The sequence below is a fragment of the Acipenser ruthenus genome, chromosome 39, assembly GCF_902713425.1.
Source record: "Acipenser ruthenus chromosome 39, fAciRut3.2 maternal haplotype, whole genome shotgun sequence".
NCBI classification, from domain to species: Eukaryota; Metazoa; Chordata; class Actinopteri; order Acipenseriformes; family Acipenseridae; genus Acipenser; species Acipenser ruthenus.
This window is the reverse complement of record NC_081227.1, coordinates 3,046,948-3,065,293: the sequence shown is the minus strand read 5'-3', so window position 1 is coordinate 3,065,293 and position 18,346 is coordinate 3,046,948. Positions and strand designations below refer to the sequence as shown.

The window sequence follows — 18,346 nt, the reverse complement described above, 5'->3', positions numbered from 1 at the left end:
GAGAGAGAGCTGGGGGGGTAGAGTGAGGGAGCTCCTCACCTTCATACAGGTGTGAGAGAGAGCTGGGGGGTAGAGTGAGGGAGCTCCTCACCTTCATACAGGTGTGAGAGAGAGCTGGGGGGGTAGAGTGAGGGAGCTCCTCACCTTCATACAGGTGTGAGAGAGAGCTGGGGAGTACACAGAGCGAGGGAGTTCCTCTCTGCAAACCCCCTGAATCACAGCTGATTTACATGAATCATCCCAGGTGATCGCTTGCATGGCATTCACAATTGTCTTGGCTGTACCTCTCCATGCGTGTGTAACCCCCCCTTGTCATTGTGTAGGAGGCGGAGAGCAATCCACTGTGCCGTCGGCTCCAGCTGAAGGACATCATCCCCACGGAGATGCAGAGACTGACCAAGTACCCACTGCTGCTGGAGAACATCGCCAAGTACACAGGTACAGAGCGCACTGCTTCTGTAAAACACACACGGTCATACGACTCAGTACACAGCACTCACCTGGAGCAAAATACACGATCATCTGGAACAAAATCTGCAATCTGGAATGGTCACTATAAAAACACTGACCAAATGCCCACTGCTGCAGGTACAGAGCGAACTGCTTTAAGAAAGTGCTAGAGTGTTAATGAATTAAGCAAAAGCACTCGGGTACTGCTCCCTTCAAATGAAACTATTCCATCCAGTCTGACTGAAAGGGTAAAGGTTTACACAGGTATTTTACTGTACCTGCCACCATCTCTGGACATTCCAGCAGCCTGCTGACGAAGGGATTGATTGATTGATTGATTGATTGATTGATTGATTGATTGATTTGTGGTGGTGTTGCAGAGGACGCCGTGGAGAAGGAGAAGGTGAAGCGGGCCGGGGAGTGCTGTCGGCAGATCCTCAACTACGTAAACCAGGCCGTCAAGGAGTCTGAGAACAAGCAGGTAACAGTACAGCACCTTTTGTATCCAAACCAGGGATGGCAATAAGACTCCTATTGCATAGCAGTTACACCCGTTCCAGGTTTTACTACGAGCTTGATTGGCCACAGTGTGTAGGTAACAAGCTCAGTTGTGTCTTATTAAACAGCAAAACCTGGAATGGATCAAACTGCAATGCAATGGGAGTCTTATTTCCATCCTTGCAAACTGTCTGAACAAGAGAGCAGACGTAATGTAAGAAGATGCATTCAGGCAATCAACGCAGATACTAAATGCAATCATTTCACTGACCAGTTAACCAGTTAAATACTGTGAGTGCTAAAAGCATTAAAGAAATAGAAGTGGACCTGCAGCAGCCTAACTGGAAGCTGTGGGTGATGGCGAGTCCTGGCGTTTGTTCCGTTGCTCATGTCGCTCCGTGGCGTTCCTCTTGCAGAGACTGGAAGACTACCAGCGGAGACTGGACCTCTCATCACTGAAGCAGAGCGAGTACCCCATGATCGAGGAATTCCGGGTAAGCGAGCCAGAGCCCAGAGGAATTGGAATAGTTGAAGTAGCACAAGAGATTCTGCCCATCATTAAGTGCATCCGAGTCACTTTATATAATAAATTGCAGTATGCCTTGGCTTTAACCCTTGGTATAGCCAGGATTTGCTTATCACAGGCGAGTAGGAGCGAGTAAACGCTTTATTCCTTAATTGAGAAGTCGGTAGTTCCATCTAGTGAGCGCCATGTTTAGATGGTCAATCCCAAGTCCTTGGTCTGGTTCTGTCCCTTGAATGATTATGTTGCCCTGTTTCCATTAGAATCTGGACCTGACCAAGAGGAAAATGATCCACGAGGGGCCTCTGACCTGGAAGGTGAATAAAGACAAGACAATCGGTAAGGGGTTTGAGTTCCAGAGAGGTCACACTACCGAACACCCTCCAGTCCCAATGTGCTGGTAACACTGAGGCTCCACTGTGGGTTCAAACACCTGCCACATCGACTCCGCATCGTGTGCTAGCCCTGGTGTAGACTGCGGCTTGTTCCAACCAATCGGATCCCTCTGTTGCTGTAGGATACATCACGAAACACTAGAGGTTTTGATTTCTGGTAGCATGTGAAATGGAATTAGCATTCTATGGCAGCTGTGGAGACTACCGCAGCAGAGAGCAAAGTAAAACGAGAGAATATCTAGATGTATTTCGGTGTCCAAGAATAACGGAACATGTTTTACTTCTATAAGTATGTTTTTAAGCGCAGTGAACTCCTGAGGTAAACACACCTGAATTCAGTATGTTTCCCTCCTTGTATGCTGCTCTTAAACAAATTGTCTCTGAATTGTTTCTCTCGTGTTTCGGAGCTGTACACGCTGCTGAATTGTCTCTGAATTGTTTCTCATATTTCAGAGCTGTACACGCTGCTGCTGGAGGACATCCTAGTTCTGCTACAGAAGCAGGATGACCGGCTGATACTCAAGTGCCACAGCAAGAACCTGGCCGGCACTGCGGAGACGAAGCACATCTTCAGCCCGGTCATCAAGCTCAACTCCGTGCTGGTGCGGCAGGTCGCCACAGGTACACAATCACCCTTACGTTTAACACAGCGTTACCTTGCTTTCCCCTGCTTATACAAGGCATTTACCAATGGTTTGCGTGTCCGTCTTCCAACAGACAACAAAGCCTTCTTCGTGCTCTCCATGTCCGATAACGGGGCTCATATCTACGAGCTAGTGGCTCAGACCGTGTCGGAGCAGAAAACGTAAGTATCCCGCTAGAACCTGAAGCTTTAGTCTGCTGCTGCAAGATCATCCGCCTCATTGCGTCGTCTGACTTTCCCCCTCCTTCCTGCAGGTGGCAGTATGTGATCACGCAGAGGGCTGGCTCCATCAAAACCAAACCGCTCAGTGTGATTGCCTTAACTCAGCCAGCTCCAGCCATCAATGAGTGAGTGCTTCTGAACCGTTCTGTTTGTTTCTGCAGTTAGATTTGCAGTACAGGTGCACCCTTGAAACCCCCTTTGCAATGTGCCTTCGTGACTCAAATTGTCACGCTGCACAGAAGCTGTTGCGAAAGTATTTAGAAGAGAGCCTTGAGCTTTGTGTAATTGATGAAAAGTAAAGCCAGCCTCAAGCCGTGGAAGTTGATTTCCATCTCTGGGCAGGCGCACACTCTTGCCCTATTTTGTGTTGGTGTTTGATTGATTGTTTGTGTTGCAGTGGGGACCGCGAGGAAGAGGAGGAGGTCAGCACCACCGCGCACCAGAAACTGAGCAAAGAGTCCGAGCGCATCTCCACGGGCAGCATCCAGTCCCCAGGTACAGAGCGACACTGGACACTCACCTCTGACTACCTTCAATCCATCCGCTAGTCTGGGGCTGTGTCTGTACTGGGGATCAATAGACATGTTGCCATGTCCCACAACTTTATATTATGCAGAACCCTTCTCAAAGGCAGGGCTGGCTGGCAGCGTAGGACCTTCTTGGTTTTCCCTCCTGTATCGCTTGATGCTTTTATTAATAGTCATGGTGTGCTTCTTGTGAGCCTCTTCAGTGTTCACTGGTTGTCCAGGTCTTGTGTTTGTTTGCTCAGTTGCTGGTTTTGTTTCTGTGCTCCAGAGAAAGATGTGGACGTCACGTCTCCGGTGGCTCTGCAGACGACCCCGTCAAGCCCCTCCCCCTTTGAGGTGCTCAAGCCTGGGGAGGGGGGGGAGGGGGCCAGCTTCCCGGAGTCCGTGCTGGACGAGCGACCCCCCTTCATGCAGCAGCGCTCCCGCCAGGCCATCGCCATGGACGACGAGGAACTGGTGGCCTTCGACTTCCCCCCCTCCCCGTACAGGGCAGAAGAAGCCTTGAAGAACTGTGAGTGAAGCCATTACAATTGTCATTCAGAATAATTGCAATCTCACTGTAGCTGAACCTTGGCACGCCTGCGTAATTGTAATTATGCACTCTCACTGATCGATTCCAGTTCAGTTACGCATTTAGTTGTCATTCGCTCCTTATTCTTGTATTTTCAACTGCTTTTGGTGACCCCAGTTTTTTAGCCAATTCTTTTTACGACTTATGCTTCCATTTATCTAAGATTCAGTGCTATAAGAATGCTTGGGATGACCTTAGCCTCAACCGAAAATGAAAAATCAGACGGCATCATTTTTTGCACTGATGATACTGTTCTTGTGCGCTGACGGAACTAGGACCCAATTAAATTGGCAAAGAGAAGCTGAATTGAAGGGGCTTGATAACCAGCTTGTGTCTTGGAGCTGGAACGTGGAGAGTCTCAAAGTAATTATGTACTGATTTACGCTCCAGGGCTCCTGCAGTAACTTCTGTCCTGTTTTTGGTTCTCAGTGATGGCGCTGAAGCAGGTGCTGCTCACTCACTTGTTACTGGAGGAGGAAGGCAGCGAGGAGTCTCACTTCCGACACCGCTCCTCCGCGGAGAGCAGCAGGGCTGTGTCTCAGCGAGGCTCCCTCGACAGCAGCGTGGCCAGAGCCCACGAGCTGAGGTCAGACCGGGCTTCCACTGCCAGCGAGCCAGCCAGCCCACGGACACCGGAGAACAGCCCGGAGAGGGAGGCAGCGCTGGTGAACAGTGAGGGGGCCAAAGTGAGAGGAGAGGAGGCAGCGCCAGGGGAGCAGATGGCAGAACAGTTCTTCGAGAGCGCTGAGGGATATGGTGAGGACAGAGGCAGGGGCTGGGGGATATGACTGTAATAAACTCTTGGAGCCAGAGCTTTTTGCTGTTGTGCTCCTCGTTTGTGGAACTCTATTCTGGTTGACATCAGGCAGGTTGAAACATTCTTTTAAGTCTAAATTGAAAACATACTTCTTTTTTTAACATGCTTTTATACAATAGCAGAAAGCTACCTGATCCTGGAGGGGTACGGGGGTGTGGGTGAGAGCAGCACAGACGAGGATTTCCTTGGGGTCGCCGGGGAGCTGAACCGGCGCCGAGAATCAGCGGGGGACTCTGCGATTGACCTCAAGAAGCTCCTCTCTTCCTCCTCCTCGCGGCGGGTCTCCTCCAACACCACCTCCGAGCTCAGCCGGCAGGTCATGGCACACATGGGGCTGCTCCAAGCCAACCTGCACCATCTCAAGGTACGAGCTCCGGAATTACAGGGAGAAGTCTTATTTGTGTAACACTGCAGTTTGAATGGACCTGAGCAGTAGTTCGGTCATGTTTCCAGAAATCAAAGGGATCTTGTTAACATACGATCTGCAGATCCTTAGACAGTGCTGCAGTACTATGACAGTTGAGGCCCCACCTTTGAATTGATAGCTTACTATTTTACATTGTGACTCTGCCACACCCCTCACTGTTTTGTAGCCTGACTGCACTGCTTTCTCTCCTAGGAGGTCGAGACCAGGTATAATATATTATGCCAAAGGCTGGCTGGATCAGCTTCCGACACAGAGGAGAACAAAGGTAATGTGTTATTTAAACTGCATATGAAACATCACAATAAAGTGCTAATAGTGAGGAGAGTCTAACGGACGAGAGGGGCCAATCCACTTAGAAACCTGGAAGAGAATTAACAAGGAATGTGCTTGGATATTGTTGTGTTTTTGTTTTTGCCAAATAATGATCTATAAACGTGATTATTAGGGAAGTATCTCTTTAATTGCCGTTGCTGAAAAAAAAAATAAAAAATCTTCCAATGTCCCCAGTTATGAGGTTATGAGGTGATTCTAACTTTCCAAAGAGCAGAAAGGTTTTCTGTTAACAATCAGGGGGCTGTTGGAGAAACGCTTTTCCTGAAAACAAGGGCTTGCTTCACACCTGTCTCGAAACCCATGAACCAATCTGGAGCAGCCTTCTTTTTATACTGTGCTTCTAAAAGCACTGTAACCAAAACATACTGTCATGATTTCTGTGTGTGTGTGTGTGTGTGTGTGTGTTACTTACCATGGCTTGGTTCTGAACTGTGTTCAAAGTGAGATAGAAGGATTAACATGGTGTCTTGTTATTTTCAGAAAAGAGTTAGTGCTGGCAGTACCCCCCCACCACCCCCCCACCCTTTGTCCCGCCCAGAGAGATGATGAGGGGAATCAGTGAGGGGTACGTCTGCTGCCCTTGATACACCCCAGAGTGACCCCGGCACGGCCTGCAGCCATCGAGGCGAGGGCCCACCCCATCCCTCCCCTCTGGAGTGTGGGTCAGGCAGGCAGGAGGAGTCCCTGCAGCCCCCCTTTCACTTCCGTCTGCACTAGCCAATCGGGGAAAGACTGTTCAACCAAACAGCTGCTGATAATTCCCTGCGTGTCTCTGCGTTGCTCCAGTACACCGCTGTTGTGTGTTTTTTTTTTTTTTTTTTAAATCATCCTCTTCTGGTTTATCAATGAACGAAATGAAGAAGAAAGGAATACCAAATGTACAGAGCTTTTTTTGGGTGTAGGATATATTAAAAAAAAAAAAATTGTATTTAGCATTCTTTTTTCTTCAAGATAACAAAATCAAGATGTATTTATTTGACTTTTTTCCCATTTTTGTTTTAAAAGCACATTTTAACTTTTCTTTTATTTTGATGATGATAAAGTGTTCACCAGTTTTTGGACAGTTTGTATTGAACCCCCCCCCCCCACCATTTAGAATGAACTTGCATGCTATTGGTCCTCCTAAACTCAAGGGGGCGACCCTCTTTCTTGCCATGCACTAAACAAAGGTCTAGCCGAAGCACTAAGCTCTGCTGCTGGGTAGAGAAAAGCAATGCACCATGCCCAGGAGCTGAAAACAAAGTCCCCCAATTTGAGACGCTAACACACTCAGGTGCCCCTGTTCCCTCTATAGAGGGAGGGAGTCATTAATAACATGCCTTGAATAATAGAGACCCATGCCCCTCGACTAGAGCAGACATGCTGAACTGCAGTAGATAAATCCACACTAGCCAATCCTATTGAAATAGCTACAGTACGCTGAGTTGAAAGCCTGTGGGATTGTCAAGTAAATCATTTTCTGTTTTTAAAAGCAATGATGACGACCAATGTACAGGGAGGGAGCTGTGGCTTCAACTCCCCTGTGCTGGTCCAGTAGTATATGATCCACGCAGCACAGAGGGATGACAGTCCTGATTGAATTTCAAGGGCATGCTTGATCTCCGAGGTCATCCTTGGGAGAAAAAAATAAAATAATTCTGTTCCAAAAACCACAGTGTCCCTACGGGCTTTCCTTTCACTATTATACATAGTTGCAGTCTGTGGAGTTTCTCATGTTGTCAAACGAGAGGAATTCAGTTTGTGATTTAAACCTTTGCACTACAAGTACAGCATGAAACCAGTTGTAACACTGTGGACTGTTTCAAACCAGATGAACCAGGCTTGCCGTCTTTATTTCCCTTCTGCTTGGCATAACGCCGGCAACAATGTTAACAGAGAGTTTTCAATTACAATCAGTCTAGCAAGCAGAACGTTATTTTGTTAGTGATGGAGTGGGTTTCCTCGAGCATGGGATAACTTGGTTTATCGTAGCAGACAGACTACTATTTATAACAGGAAGAATGATTTCAAGTTGTTTTAGTTTTGTTTTTTACGTAACCCGAGTCGATTTTTAAACATTTTGTTTTGGTGTAACTTACTGTCAAAAATGAAATGTTTGAACTTCCTCTCCAAATAGTGGTCCATAATATAAAAATCTATATATATATATAGATAGACAGCATTTATTTTTATTTTACAAATTTGTTTACAGTGTGATCTCTTGGGAATTGGCTAGCATTTTTATTTAATTTGACAAATGTGTTTACAGTGTTACTCCAGAAGGTGTCTCTGTCAATGAGAAAATAGTCTTTTTGATAACATGTACTGTACACCTTTCATCATTACCCAAGTACCCAGCCCTTGTAATTTCAGAAAATACTGTCTCCAGACTGTACCCTAACTGTGGAATGTGGAGTATGCTATTGCTAAATAATCCTATTTTTTTTCTTTAAAAAAATGACGCCTCAGTTTTTTGAAGTTGCTGTAGAGATTTCTTGGGAATTGGCTGCAGACCACACTGTATAATCCCAGCATCTAGCAATAGGAATGTCCTTGCTTCGGAAATTGCATTAATTCAGAATTCACACTGGAGGATGAAGATGAACCACATTCAAAGCTGTTCTCTCCCAGCGCTGGACTATCTGTGTTGGCTTTTTTTTTTTTTGAAGATGCAAAACTGAATAATTGTTACAGATTATGGACGATGGGTACCGAGAGATTTCGAGGGAAAAGAAAAACGGATGGATTTTTTTTTTCAAGTGTAAAAATTGTAAATTTATTTGACCAATAGTCCTTTGTGACATTGCATCTCAAAACCTATTCCTAATAATTATTTTGTTCTGCTTTCTACACCATACAATCATTTACTCTTTTAACAGATTACTAAAAAAATAAAATAAAAATAAAAAAAACTATTTCTTAAGCTATTAATGTAATCTGTATTTTTACTGATCTTGTCTAGACGTTTGAGGCATTATTATTATAATAATTATTATTATTATTATATTATTGTTGTTGTTCATTCTTTTGTTTCCTGTTTAAAATGTGTAAAATAGCTCTTTTAGTTGAGAGATTATATGTAATTTGAGCAAAACAATATATTGTTCAAGAAAAAAAAAGCAAGACAATGATTTGTGTATTTTTTGGGGGATTCTGGGCTTTTAAAAAAAACAAAACAGTGTTCAAATATCATTAAATAAGGTTGGTGGAACAACAGATGCCTGGACTTAACCTAGTTTGTTATTTTATGTAAATATAGACTGATGCACACATCATCAAAGAAGCAATAGCCAGTGCTTCAAATACTTGCTCATCTTTTAATTAACATCAACAGTGCTATCGCTGATCCTGTTGTCTGTGCAGCGGCTTTTCTGTGTTTTTATTATCACGCTTTTTGCACTTTATTTGTGTACTGTATGTGTCTGCAGTTTGGTGGTTATACTTGCTGTCTCCTGTAGGTTGTGTACTGTGAACAGGTTTGACTTTTTTTTTTCATATTAACCCATTCAAAATGTATTTTATCAGAGGAGATACATAAAAAAGGGTAGATTCTTACTCGCTATCATGTCCTTTAATGTTTAGTCAATGCTCTATATATATATATATATATATATATATATATATATATATATATATATATAATATAATAATTCTGAATACTTGCAAGTTCAGTTCTGATATTGAGGTTTTTTTTTTTGTATTGTTTTTCTCTATTGCTCAGTATAACTGGTTCTAAGAATTCATGTGATTCCAATCTCAGTAAAGAACTGATGATTCGGAACAATTGCTATCATCATAAAACAGCAAAGGAGAGGTTAGAACCTCATCTCATGGACCGGTCAGAATCCGTTTAGTGCATCAGAAAGAAATGAACAATAATAAATATCTTGCATGACATGGAACAAAGAAAAGCAAGCTGCTGCTATACACAGCAGCCTACACCTTGAAAAAAATAAAGAAAGCACATCTCAAATTTCATTTAAACAGGAGCCTTCTGTTGCTCCTTTTATTAAACCATCCTCTTTGTCTTGGCAGTTACTGTTCGTGCCTCAAAATCCAATCATTTCCAGCATTGTTGGAATAAGTGCTGGCTCTGCGCAGAGTGGGCTGCACGTTTGATTTAATAAATACATTTACTTAACGCAAGGTTGAGGCTTAACCTTTACTATAATAACAGCAGCGGATTGGATAAGCCGGGCTGCGCCTGCAGGGCTGGCAGTTATAATACACTGTATATCTTATACTGGCTCTGCTGGCATCACTCTGACCATCTCCACTATTTTAATTTCAATCCAGTTTTATCTCTGCGCTATCCACTGTCTCTGTTTAAAAGTTCAGCCCTGCAAGGGACTGAAGGACAGTCTATATGAATTTAATAAAAACAACAGACTCTTCTTTATCTCCTCTCTCTCTCTCTCTCTCTCTCTCTCTCTCTCTCTCTCTCTCTCTCTCTATATATATATATGTCATCTGTAATGTCTCATAACCAAGCTTGTGTTGATCAACGGAAAGCCTAAATGCAGTTCAATCCTCACTGTCCATGGACTAGCCAACAACCTTCCAGGAGGAAACATCTTCTAACATGGGAGGCAAACCCAAGCACGTGAATAGAGCTTTAACACACGAGGGTGTGTACAGTTATCTGACCAGCAATGGACCAAGATCCAGCACCCTTATCACAAGATGCTTCCACTATTTCTATATAGTGATGTTAATAAGGGGATCAATCATGTATCGAATCATTGAAATAGACCATATCACATGGTGCATGCATAGCATGACATCTGCAATAATATGTTTAAAACCCGGCATTGCATTGAAAATGCCTCTTCTTTATAACACACCCACAGCATAATGCAAGATATCTGTTTCAGATCTGTTTAATAATCCTGTACAAAGGTTAGTAAGTGAATGTGAAGGAATATGAAACCCGTGATTAAACTCCTAATCAAATTGTTTAATAGACACGATGTGTTTAAACAGATGTGTGGATTTGTATTCTGCTTGTGCCGGGCGTGTGTGTTTAAATGAATTGCATTACGTTTTGTTCTTGTTTCTGTTAGCACTCATTAATGTATTGGAAATGAACTGCGGATTACGCTCCAGCCGGAGAGATCCCAAGGTTGTGAGGGGCTGACGGCTGGGCTCACAGGACGACGGGCTGGAAATAAATCCAGGGGAATTACATTTCACCGGGGACATTCCCGTTCTGGAGGAGCAGGGTGTTCCCGTACTCGTCCTCTCCTCCCTCTTCAAACAGGTCCCGATGAGAATGAACATTGGGCTGAACCTGGACCAAGGAGTTGTGACACGGGCCCTTAATGAACCTCACATAACAGCACAGCATGGTGCTAAACAATTCTTAGACCTACAGTGCTGTCAACAGCAGTCGCAACTGAACGCATGTCTTTGAAATGACTTGAAGGTAATTACATTAGACTCCTCTGTTATTAGCTTTGTCAATGGAAGCCCTACATGAGATGAGGGATGGTCTTAATGAGTAATTAGCAATAACACAGTGGCTCCACGCGATAGGGATCAATTACAAATACAATCCATGTCCAGTATACAGAAAACACAAGCAGTTTATTGTATGCAGTTACATAGACTGCACATGCATCTGCAATCAAGTCCAGAGAAAGACAGTGACTATCAATACCTTTTTCTGTGGGAGAGCAGAGGCACAAGAGAGGATACTGGAATAGACGGTTGTGTTCTACCCTCTCACTATGTGACTCTGTGACACTCCAGTCCTTTCTAAGAGAGCACGGTGGACCCTTAGCTATCTCGCATTACCGTAGATATGGTTACTTGCCACTGTTATGTCAAGCCTGTTGTGCTGTCAGCTAAACAGAACATGTCTACAATAACAGCAAACCTTAACCTTCAACCCCTTAAATGCACTTTGACACTTGATACTCAGGGCCAAAGTGATAAAGGGTCAGATTGTGTCAAGTCCACTTTCTTGAGTCGTTTCCATGTTCAATATTATGTTTGTGTGTTTTATTTTTGTATTCAGTATTATGGTAGTGTGTTGTTAGTCTGCCTAACAAGAAAAGAAGACTACAAAATTACTTGTGAACCATGATGTATGAGCCAAGAACCACTGTCACTTGGCAGTTCTGCACATGCAAAAGCACCGATGAAAATAGATAACATCTAAACGACTTCATTTTGCGAACTGATCAGCGCCGAAATGTTTTTTTTGCTTTTTACTAAGCGGTAAGTTGTCTGTGAACTAATCATTAATTGCTTGTATTTTTGTATAAACACCCATGTATAATTAAGTTATTCTGTGGTGTGGGGTTGTCGATGCTAAAGATACTTACGATGAGAGTCAGTGCATCCTCACTAAAGCTCCGATTGTAATTTACAGCCCTTGGGTTCATTAGTACATCCTAGTTTTGACACAAACGCAATAAGAAAATCAATGTAGAGTCCAACTGGGGTTTTAAATTACTCTGGGGAGTTCGTTCTGGTCTCGGTTGAGGGTAATTAGAACTCCATATAGCAGTAGTTTGAATCGGCTCCTCGACATGCAAACCTCGAATGTCGAGTACTACAAATCATGAAACGCATTTTGTACACTCGACATTCGAGGTTTGCATTTGCATCAGACACAGAGTTACAAACACATCAGGGATGGGGGGTGTTCATAAGTTGTCTGCAACATGTATTGCATGGATACTGTAATAATACAATATCTGGACCTTACATTTTAGCAGGCAGTGTGTTCCAGTGGTTAAAGTCCTGCCTCTGCCACTGACTGACTCACTGTGAGCAAGTCACTTAACCTCCTTGTGCTCCATCCTGCGGATGAGATGTTAAATCAATGTCCTATTGTAAGTGACTGCATATAATGTGGAGTTCACAGCCTACATTTGTGATGGTGGACCACTATGAAAGGCGCTATATAAAAATAAAGATATGATTATTAGGAATGGAAATAAGCGGGTCTAATTCAGTGTCTGATCTTCATGTTTTATATAAGTCGGGTTTGGTGGTTGACTAGTCATTTTGTGTTTGCAACTTTATGACTTTGCGACAGTTTTCTGTTAGCTGTCATTCGTTGATAATCCAGGTCTCAGAAATTCAGACTAAAGTGGAAATTGTAAAGAAACGGCTCCTCCCAACTTAAACACGAGCTTGTACACTTGACCAGTAAGATTTGGGAACTGGAAAATGATTTAATTGATGTCTTAGTGATTACTAAAATAGTGTAATCCCCAATCTCAAGATTACAGAAATGATTTCAATCACGGTTGGACATGTACTGTATTTATTCATAGTACGTCTGGACACTGGGTCTATAGAAACGCAGTGAATGCAATGATTTGATTGTATGATTGCCTGTAATTATTTTCAAATACACTTCGAGCTGTGTGTTTTACAAGCAGCAGGGGGTAACACAGGAGGTCGATATGCGAGCCGCATATTCTAATTCTGCTCTTCAGTCAGTGTGAGGGTGTAGCATCCGAATCTATTAGACGCGGTATTTCTAATTGTACCTGTGTGTGCGGAGTGTGCTTTCAACTTATTAAGGAGAAGGGAAGCCGTGCGCGTTATTTATTTATATATTTATTTATTTATTTATTTATGTATGTATGTAAGTATGTATGTATTCCTTGTCTTGCCTTGCTTCGCCTTGTCGTATCTTCCAGTCTGTAGCTGTGCTAAGCATTTTATCCGGCAGGAGGAGCGAAAGGATGCAGACCGCTTTGCTTTTTGAGGAGCACTGCATATAATCTTTTTTTTTTTTTTTTTGGTATTTTTTTTTTTTAGTCTTCTTCATTATCACTGTAAAACTCTCCTTTGAAATTACGGATTTGCACCGTCAGACGTGTACAGCAAGCTGGGACCGCTCTATCCTGGATATCTATCTGAAGGATCATTTGAAATTCTTTCACCGGTGTGCTTTTTATGCGTCTATAAACCAGCTTTGATTGTAATTATTATTTTACTGTTTTATCTCTACATACGCTACCGTATATAAAGATATCTTGTACATTACAGCAAGATGTGAAAGTGCAGCGCAGGATGAGTCGACAGGCACTGCATTAACTCTGATAATTAACATATCAGATATATATATATTTTATATATATATATATATATATATATATGTATATATTTTCAAGGCCAATTTGGAGAACTTTTTTAACGCAAGAAGCGGAGTAGATGGGGGATTGGAATACACAACCGTTGTTTCAAATTCAGGTAAAATGAAACGGCGATGCTACAGTCTTTTTGGGCAGCCTTCAACTGTTGATCTGTTTCTTGGTGGGTGGGAGCAATGCTACTGCATTTTAATGTTGCTTTTATAAACAGCTGCAGTTGGTAAAACTTGTAGGGGCGGGGGTTGTTAAGGACAGACCCCAGGCTTCCCGGTGGTGTTTAGCGTTTGGGGGGTTAATTTGTTGCACTCAGTGGAGACCCCGCGTTTCGAGTTGTACTAGTAATACTGTACGTGAGCTATACTCCAGGTTTTATAATGCAATATCCTTTACCAGGTATCGATTTCCATTAAAAAAGCACGTTGTTTGACGAGTTGTTTTTAATTTTATATTTGTTATGTTCTCTATGTTGTTCCTGGCGGACAGGCTTTGCCGGTGATATAATAATGTCATTGTTTTTTTGTGTGATATGTGCATGCATTTCTGTTGAAAATATCCACGTTCCTCATGCACCGGGCGCTGAATGCATGCCACGCTTTGAACTGGCACTGCATAAGTTAAAGCAAAACTGTACCCGCATGTAGTAGCCTACAGTAATCATTTGAAGTCTTCCCAGTGGATTTGATATATCAGGCGCGGATGGATATCGTATGCAAGGCAGGTTAATTTAGTGTAGATGTTGTTTTAAACAGCGAGGTAGTGTTTATACAACAGAAACCCAATACTGTCCGCCGCAAAATTACATTTGCAAATGAATAGGAATAAACCTCAACGCTAATTTATGCGGGTCTAAGACACGTTTTTTGTTGTTTATTTAACTGTTATTTCTAATTACAATAACACACACGCACACGCACACACGTGCACACACGCACACGAACACAAATATCACTGTTATTGCTATTCTTGGGTAATGCCTCCCTGAATGGGAAAAATATTCTTCTTATTATTATTATTAAAATTCTCTCTCTCTCTCTCTCTCTCTCTCTCTCTCTCTCTCTCTCTCTCTCTCTCTCTCTCTCTCTCTATACTACTGTGTGTACTGTAAATTCAAAAACAGCAAACAGGAGAATCGGGACCCAACCATCAATCACTAGAAATACTTAATAGAGAAGAAAAATTAACTTAAACAACATCAGTCTACCGAGATATTTCTAACATGCTATCCAAGGATTCACCCAGTCCAGGTTTTACTACCAGCTTGATTAGCCACAGTGTATCGGTAACAAGCTCAGGTGTGTCTCATTAAACTCACAGTGAAACCAGGAATGGATCGGACTGCAGTGCAATGGGAGTTATTTCCATCCCTGCTATCTGAAGAATTTATGTACAAATGGAGAGGTTGACTTTGGAAGTTTTTGATCCTGTTAAATGTTAATTATTGCCCTGCTGTGTAGGATGAATGACACTCAGTGTAGCTCAATCAAGTCCAATTTCCTTTGAGTGAGCAATTGAGCAGAAAAGATCTGAGCCATGCAGTAAAACAGTCCTTGTTAATACTGCTCGGCTTGCATGTCAAGTATTTCAATGTACTGGTAATCACCAGGGTAACTCAGCTGTACAAGTAGGTGAAGTGACACTCCCCTCAATCGAGGGCTAGAGGCACACTGTATATTAGTAAGTAGAAGTAAGTCAGTTGGTAAGTTGTTGCTTCTTTGCCCTATCTACAAACTCTAGGCCATGCTCAGAGGCCTCAGCGGGGAGGTCTGTATTAAGTCTAGAGGCCTGCTTGCTAACTGTTAGCTGCATTGCTCTATTCATTAAAGACTTGAAATTGACTTTTAGCAAGAGGCATCAGGGGACAAGCCAAGGCAATTTCACATGCATTCCCCTGTAGTCATCTCCGGTTAGCATGCCCCTCGAATCCTTCCATTGCACCAATCTCAATGTCTGCTGTTCAGATTCCAATAAAGCGCAATTCTTAAGCAATCAAAAAGATATTATAAATATGTTACACTTGACAAAGGCATTGTTTTTTTTATTGTGGCTGCTGTGGCCAGTACATTGAAGGAGGACCTTCCTAAATATATCCGTCCAACGGGTATTTATTTGGGGGCTCTGGGTATTGTGTGACCCTGATGAAGGTATTTACCGGAATGTTTGTGTTCTTGATTTTTATTTAGCGTAATTCCGATTTAAGATTGATTCTTATAAGTTATGGATGAGGTTAGCGTATACACCCAGTGTCAGAATACATTGGTTTAAGGGGGTGGTCATACAGTCATTTTTTAAATATATATTGAGCACCTTGTTTCTAACATGTATATATAACATGTATAACACACACCCATATGCTGGACTAGCATATATCACCATTGTAAACTATACATTATAACCTCTCTTTCCTCTACTTTGACACTGTTTGGTGTTACAATAGTACCTGTGTACTGTATGACATGCTATTACGGGGCAGCAGTGTGGAGTAGTGGGGCAGCAGTGTGGAGTAGTGGTTAGGGCTCTGGACTCTTGACCGGAGGGTCGTGGGTTCAGTCCCAGGTGGAGGACACTGCTGTTGTACCCTTGAGCAAGGTACTTTACCTAGATTGCTCCAGTAAAAACCAAGCTGTATAAATGGGTAATTGTATGTAAAAATAATGTGGTATCTGTATAATGTGAAATAATGTATAATGTGATATCTTGTAACAATTGTAAGTCGCCCTGGATAAGGGCGTCTGCTAAGAAATAAATAATAATAATAATAATATTACTCTATTGTGCTGTGCACAGCATGCCACAGTATATTGCTTAACCAGTATATAATCCCTCTATATAGACTGCATGTTATACTCCCCAGATTGTGTATGTTACAGAATGCCGAAGCTGGCAATACATATTGTAGCATGCTGCTTGAAACTGTTGACCAGTCGATCAGTTGATGGATTGGAAGTGGGAGATGGCCCTCTTTATGCTTGCTGCAAGGTTAACATGTGAAGCATGGCCACTGCACTGTGCTTAATGTTGCCTGGCTTTTCCAGCTACTTAGGCATATGAGATCATTCCTAATGTGATTGAACTTTGAATAGTGGATGTGATTTTCCCAAGACTTCTTAAAGTTGTTGCTGTTCTGGAATTCACAGAGCCGCGTTTTATATGCAGCATGGCCACGTTGAAATATTGAAGTCACGAACTCATAGGCAACACGAGTGTTACCTGAATGATTAATCAATCGACAGTATTCTATCAATCAAAAGAAATTTACAGCAGGATAATAATGCAGTCCTGACCCCTTCAGTTATTTCAAAAAGTGCAGATGTAGTGTCCGTAGTTATTTACACGCCATAAAGCTGCATAGGGTTACCATAAGACTCCATGTACAACCAGGACAGTTTGAGACAGCTTTTCAACTCAAAAATCATGCAGCACCTGTATACAATCAAGAGCTTAGTGGATAATAACCAAAAGCATAAAGCATATAAGAGGCTAGGAGTGTGATACACGTTTAGTGAAGATCAATCAGCCAGTTACCGTGTTCACCATGGACAGACACGATCATCGTCTAAGGGTCCCTATTTTTTAACAGGGACCCTAAAAACCGCTGCACTGTAAAATGACATTTTTGTAAGCTATGACAGCCGGGCACTGAGGGACATGCATGAATTCCCATTCCTTTTTAAGAGTTACCGATGTGTTTGCCCTGGCCTGCTCTCTATGGCTCTTGCAGCAGTTCAGCTTACCAATGAGGAGCTGTAACAATGTAAATTGTATTGCCCTGTACTGTATAAGGACATGGTATTTGGTATGCTATCCATATGTTGCTGGTGTGCTTTAATAGAATTCTGTTCTACACAAACTGCGCTCAGATGTACATTTTCATTAGAGAGCACCATTAAACTGAAAGCAAACGGGTTTCTCATTGAGAACGCTGTTAAAAAGGGTATTATTATACTGCAGGCTGCTATTACAGTTTGTTGGATCCAATGCTAATTGGGTTTGGCAAGTCACTGAGGTTCTGCTGTGATTTCCTCGCTAATATTACAGGTATTTGAAGGCCCTGATTTGTTCATTACTTGTGTGTTCAGATTATTATTTTGTATTTATTTAAAATATTAAACCTGTAAGAGATTTAAGAGACTTGTCAAGAGCTCGTTTTTGACATTCAGGGTTTTCTACCCTCCTCTTTGATGTGTTCATTTACAGTGGTATGGAGATTGTGGAGATTTTCATTTGATTTTCCACTATTAGCTGAGTCTGCAGAACATATTTAATATATGAGTCAGTCAAGAAAATAATGAGAGGCAAGGTTGGATAGTAAATATGACTTCATATACTGTAAAGCCATAAATATTTGCAAGCCGTTTATTACACATATTTTCGCGTATGGAAAAAAAAGTAAACATTTTTGGCATATCTTTACATATAATGAAGTAATATACTACTACCAGTGCAACAGGTCACCCACATTTCTGCAGCACAATAGGTTTTATGGGTGTGATTCGCCAAATATTTTGGTTGCAAATATTTATGTCTTTACAGTATTTTGTTTAAATATAGCTGATACAGCATAAGTAAATAAGTAAATAACATAAATAAATAACAGAAAATCTTTTTTGAAGTTCATACCGCAAGTTTTTTTCTTTCTTTTCTAATATGTTTTGTAATTCATTTTGTGTTAGGTCACAGAATCGCTGTTCAGCAGTTTTTTCATTCAGCCATTTTGTCTTGTTGTTGGAGTGGAGGTGGAGGGTGTTCCTTTGAAAAGGGGCGGGACTGACCGTGATGTGAACCAATCACATGACAGATGGAGACTATTGCCCGGTGGTGTAAGGGTGTGAATGCAATAGTTAAAT

General features: G+C 42.2%; 2 protein-coding genes across 6 annotated transcripts in view; both read left to right on the top strand.

The window, feature by feature from the left end:
- Window positions 1-8,312, top strand: part of LOC117966523 (rho guanine nucleotide exchange factor 12-like) — a 60,692-nt gene extending 52,380 nt beyond the window's left edge. For 3 of the 4 annotated variants that reach the window (XM_059009803.1, XM_059009799.1, XM_059009802.1), the window contains 13 exons: window positions 324-438; window positions 831-931; window positions 1,365-1,442; window positions 1,735-1,810; window positions 2,320-2,487; window positions 2,584-2,671; window positions 2,764-2,856; window positions 3,129-3,226; window positions 3,527-3,769; window positions 4,259-4,585; window positions 4,766-5,010; window positions 5,266-5,338; window positions 5,887-8,312. In XM_059009803.1, coding sequence (XP_058865786.1) covers window positions 324-438; window positions 831-931; window positions 1,365-1,442; window positions 1,735-1,810; window positions 2,320-2,487; window positions 2,584-2,671; window positions 2,764-2,856; window positions 3,129-3,226; window positions 3,527-3,769; window positions 4,259-4,585; window positions 4,766-5,010; window positions 5,266-5,338; window positions 5,887-5,897 — 1,716 coding nt within the window. In that variant the 3' untranslated portion in view covers window positions 5,898-8,312. The remainder of the gene's footprint in view (window positions 1-323; window positions 439-830; window positions 932-1,364; window positions 1,443-1,734; window positions 1,811-2,319; window positions 2,488-2,583; window positions 2,672-2,763; window positions 2,857-3,128; window positions 3,227-3,526; window positions 3,770-4,258; window positions 4,586-4,765; window positions 5,011-5,265; window positions 5,339-5,886) is intronic. The other variant, XM_059009801.1, reaches the window with a different exon arrangement.
- Window positions 8,313-13,190: 4,878 nt separating this feature from the next.
- LOC117397130 (glutamate receptor ionotropic, kainate 4) overlaps window positions 13,191-18,346 on the top strand; it is a 155,599-nt gene continuing 150,443 nt past the window's right edge. For both annotated transcript variants that reach the window (XM_059009669.1, XM_059009668.1), the window contains exon 1: window positions 13,191-13,602. The gene's annotated coding sequence lies outside the window, so the exon portion shown is untranslated. The remainder of the gene's footprint in view (window positions 13,603-18,346) is intronic.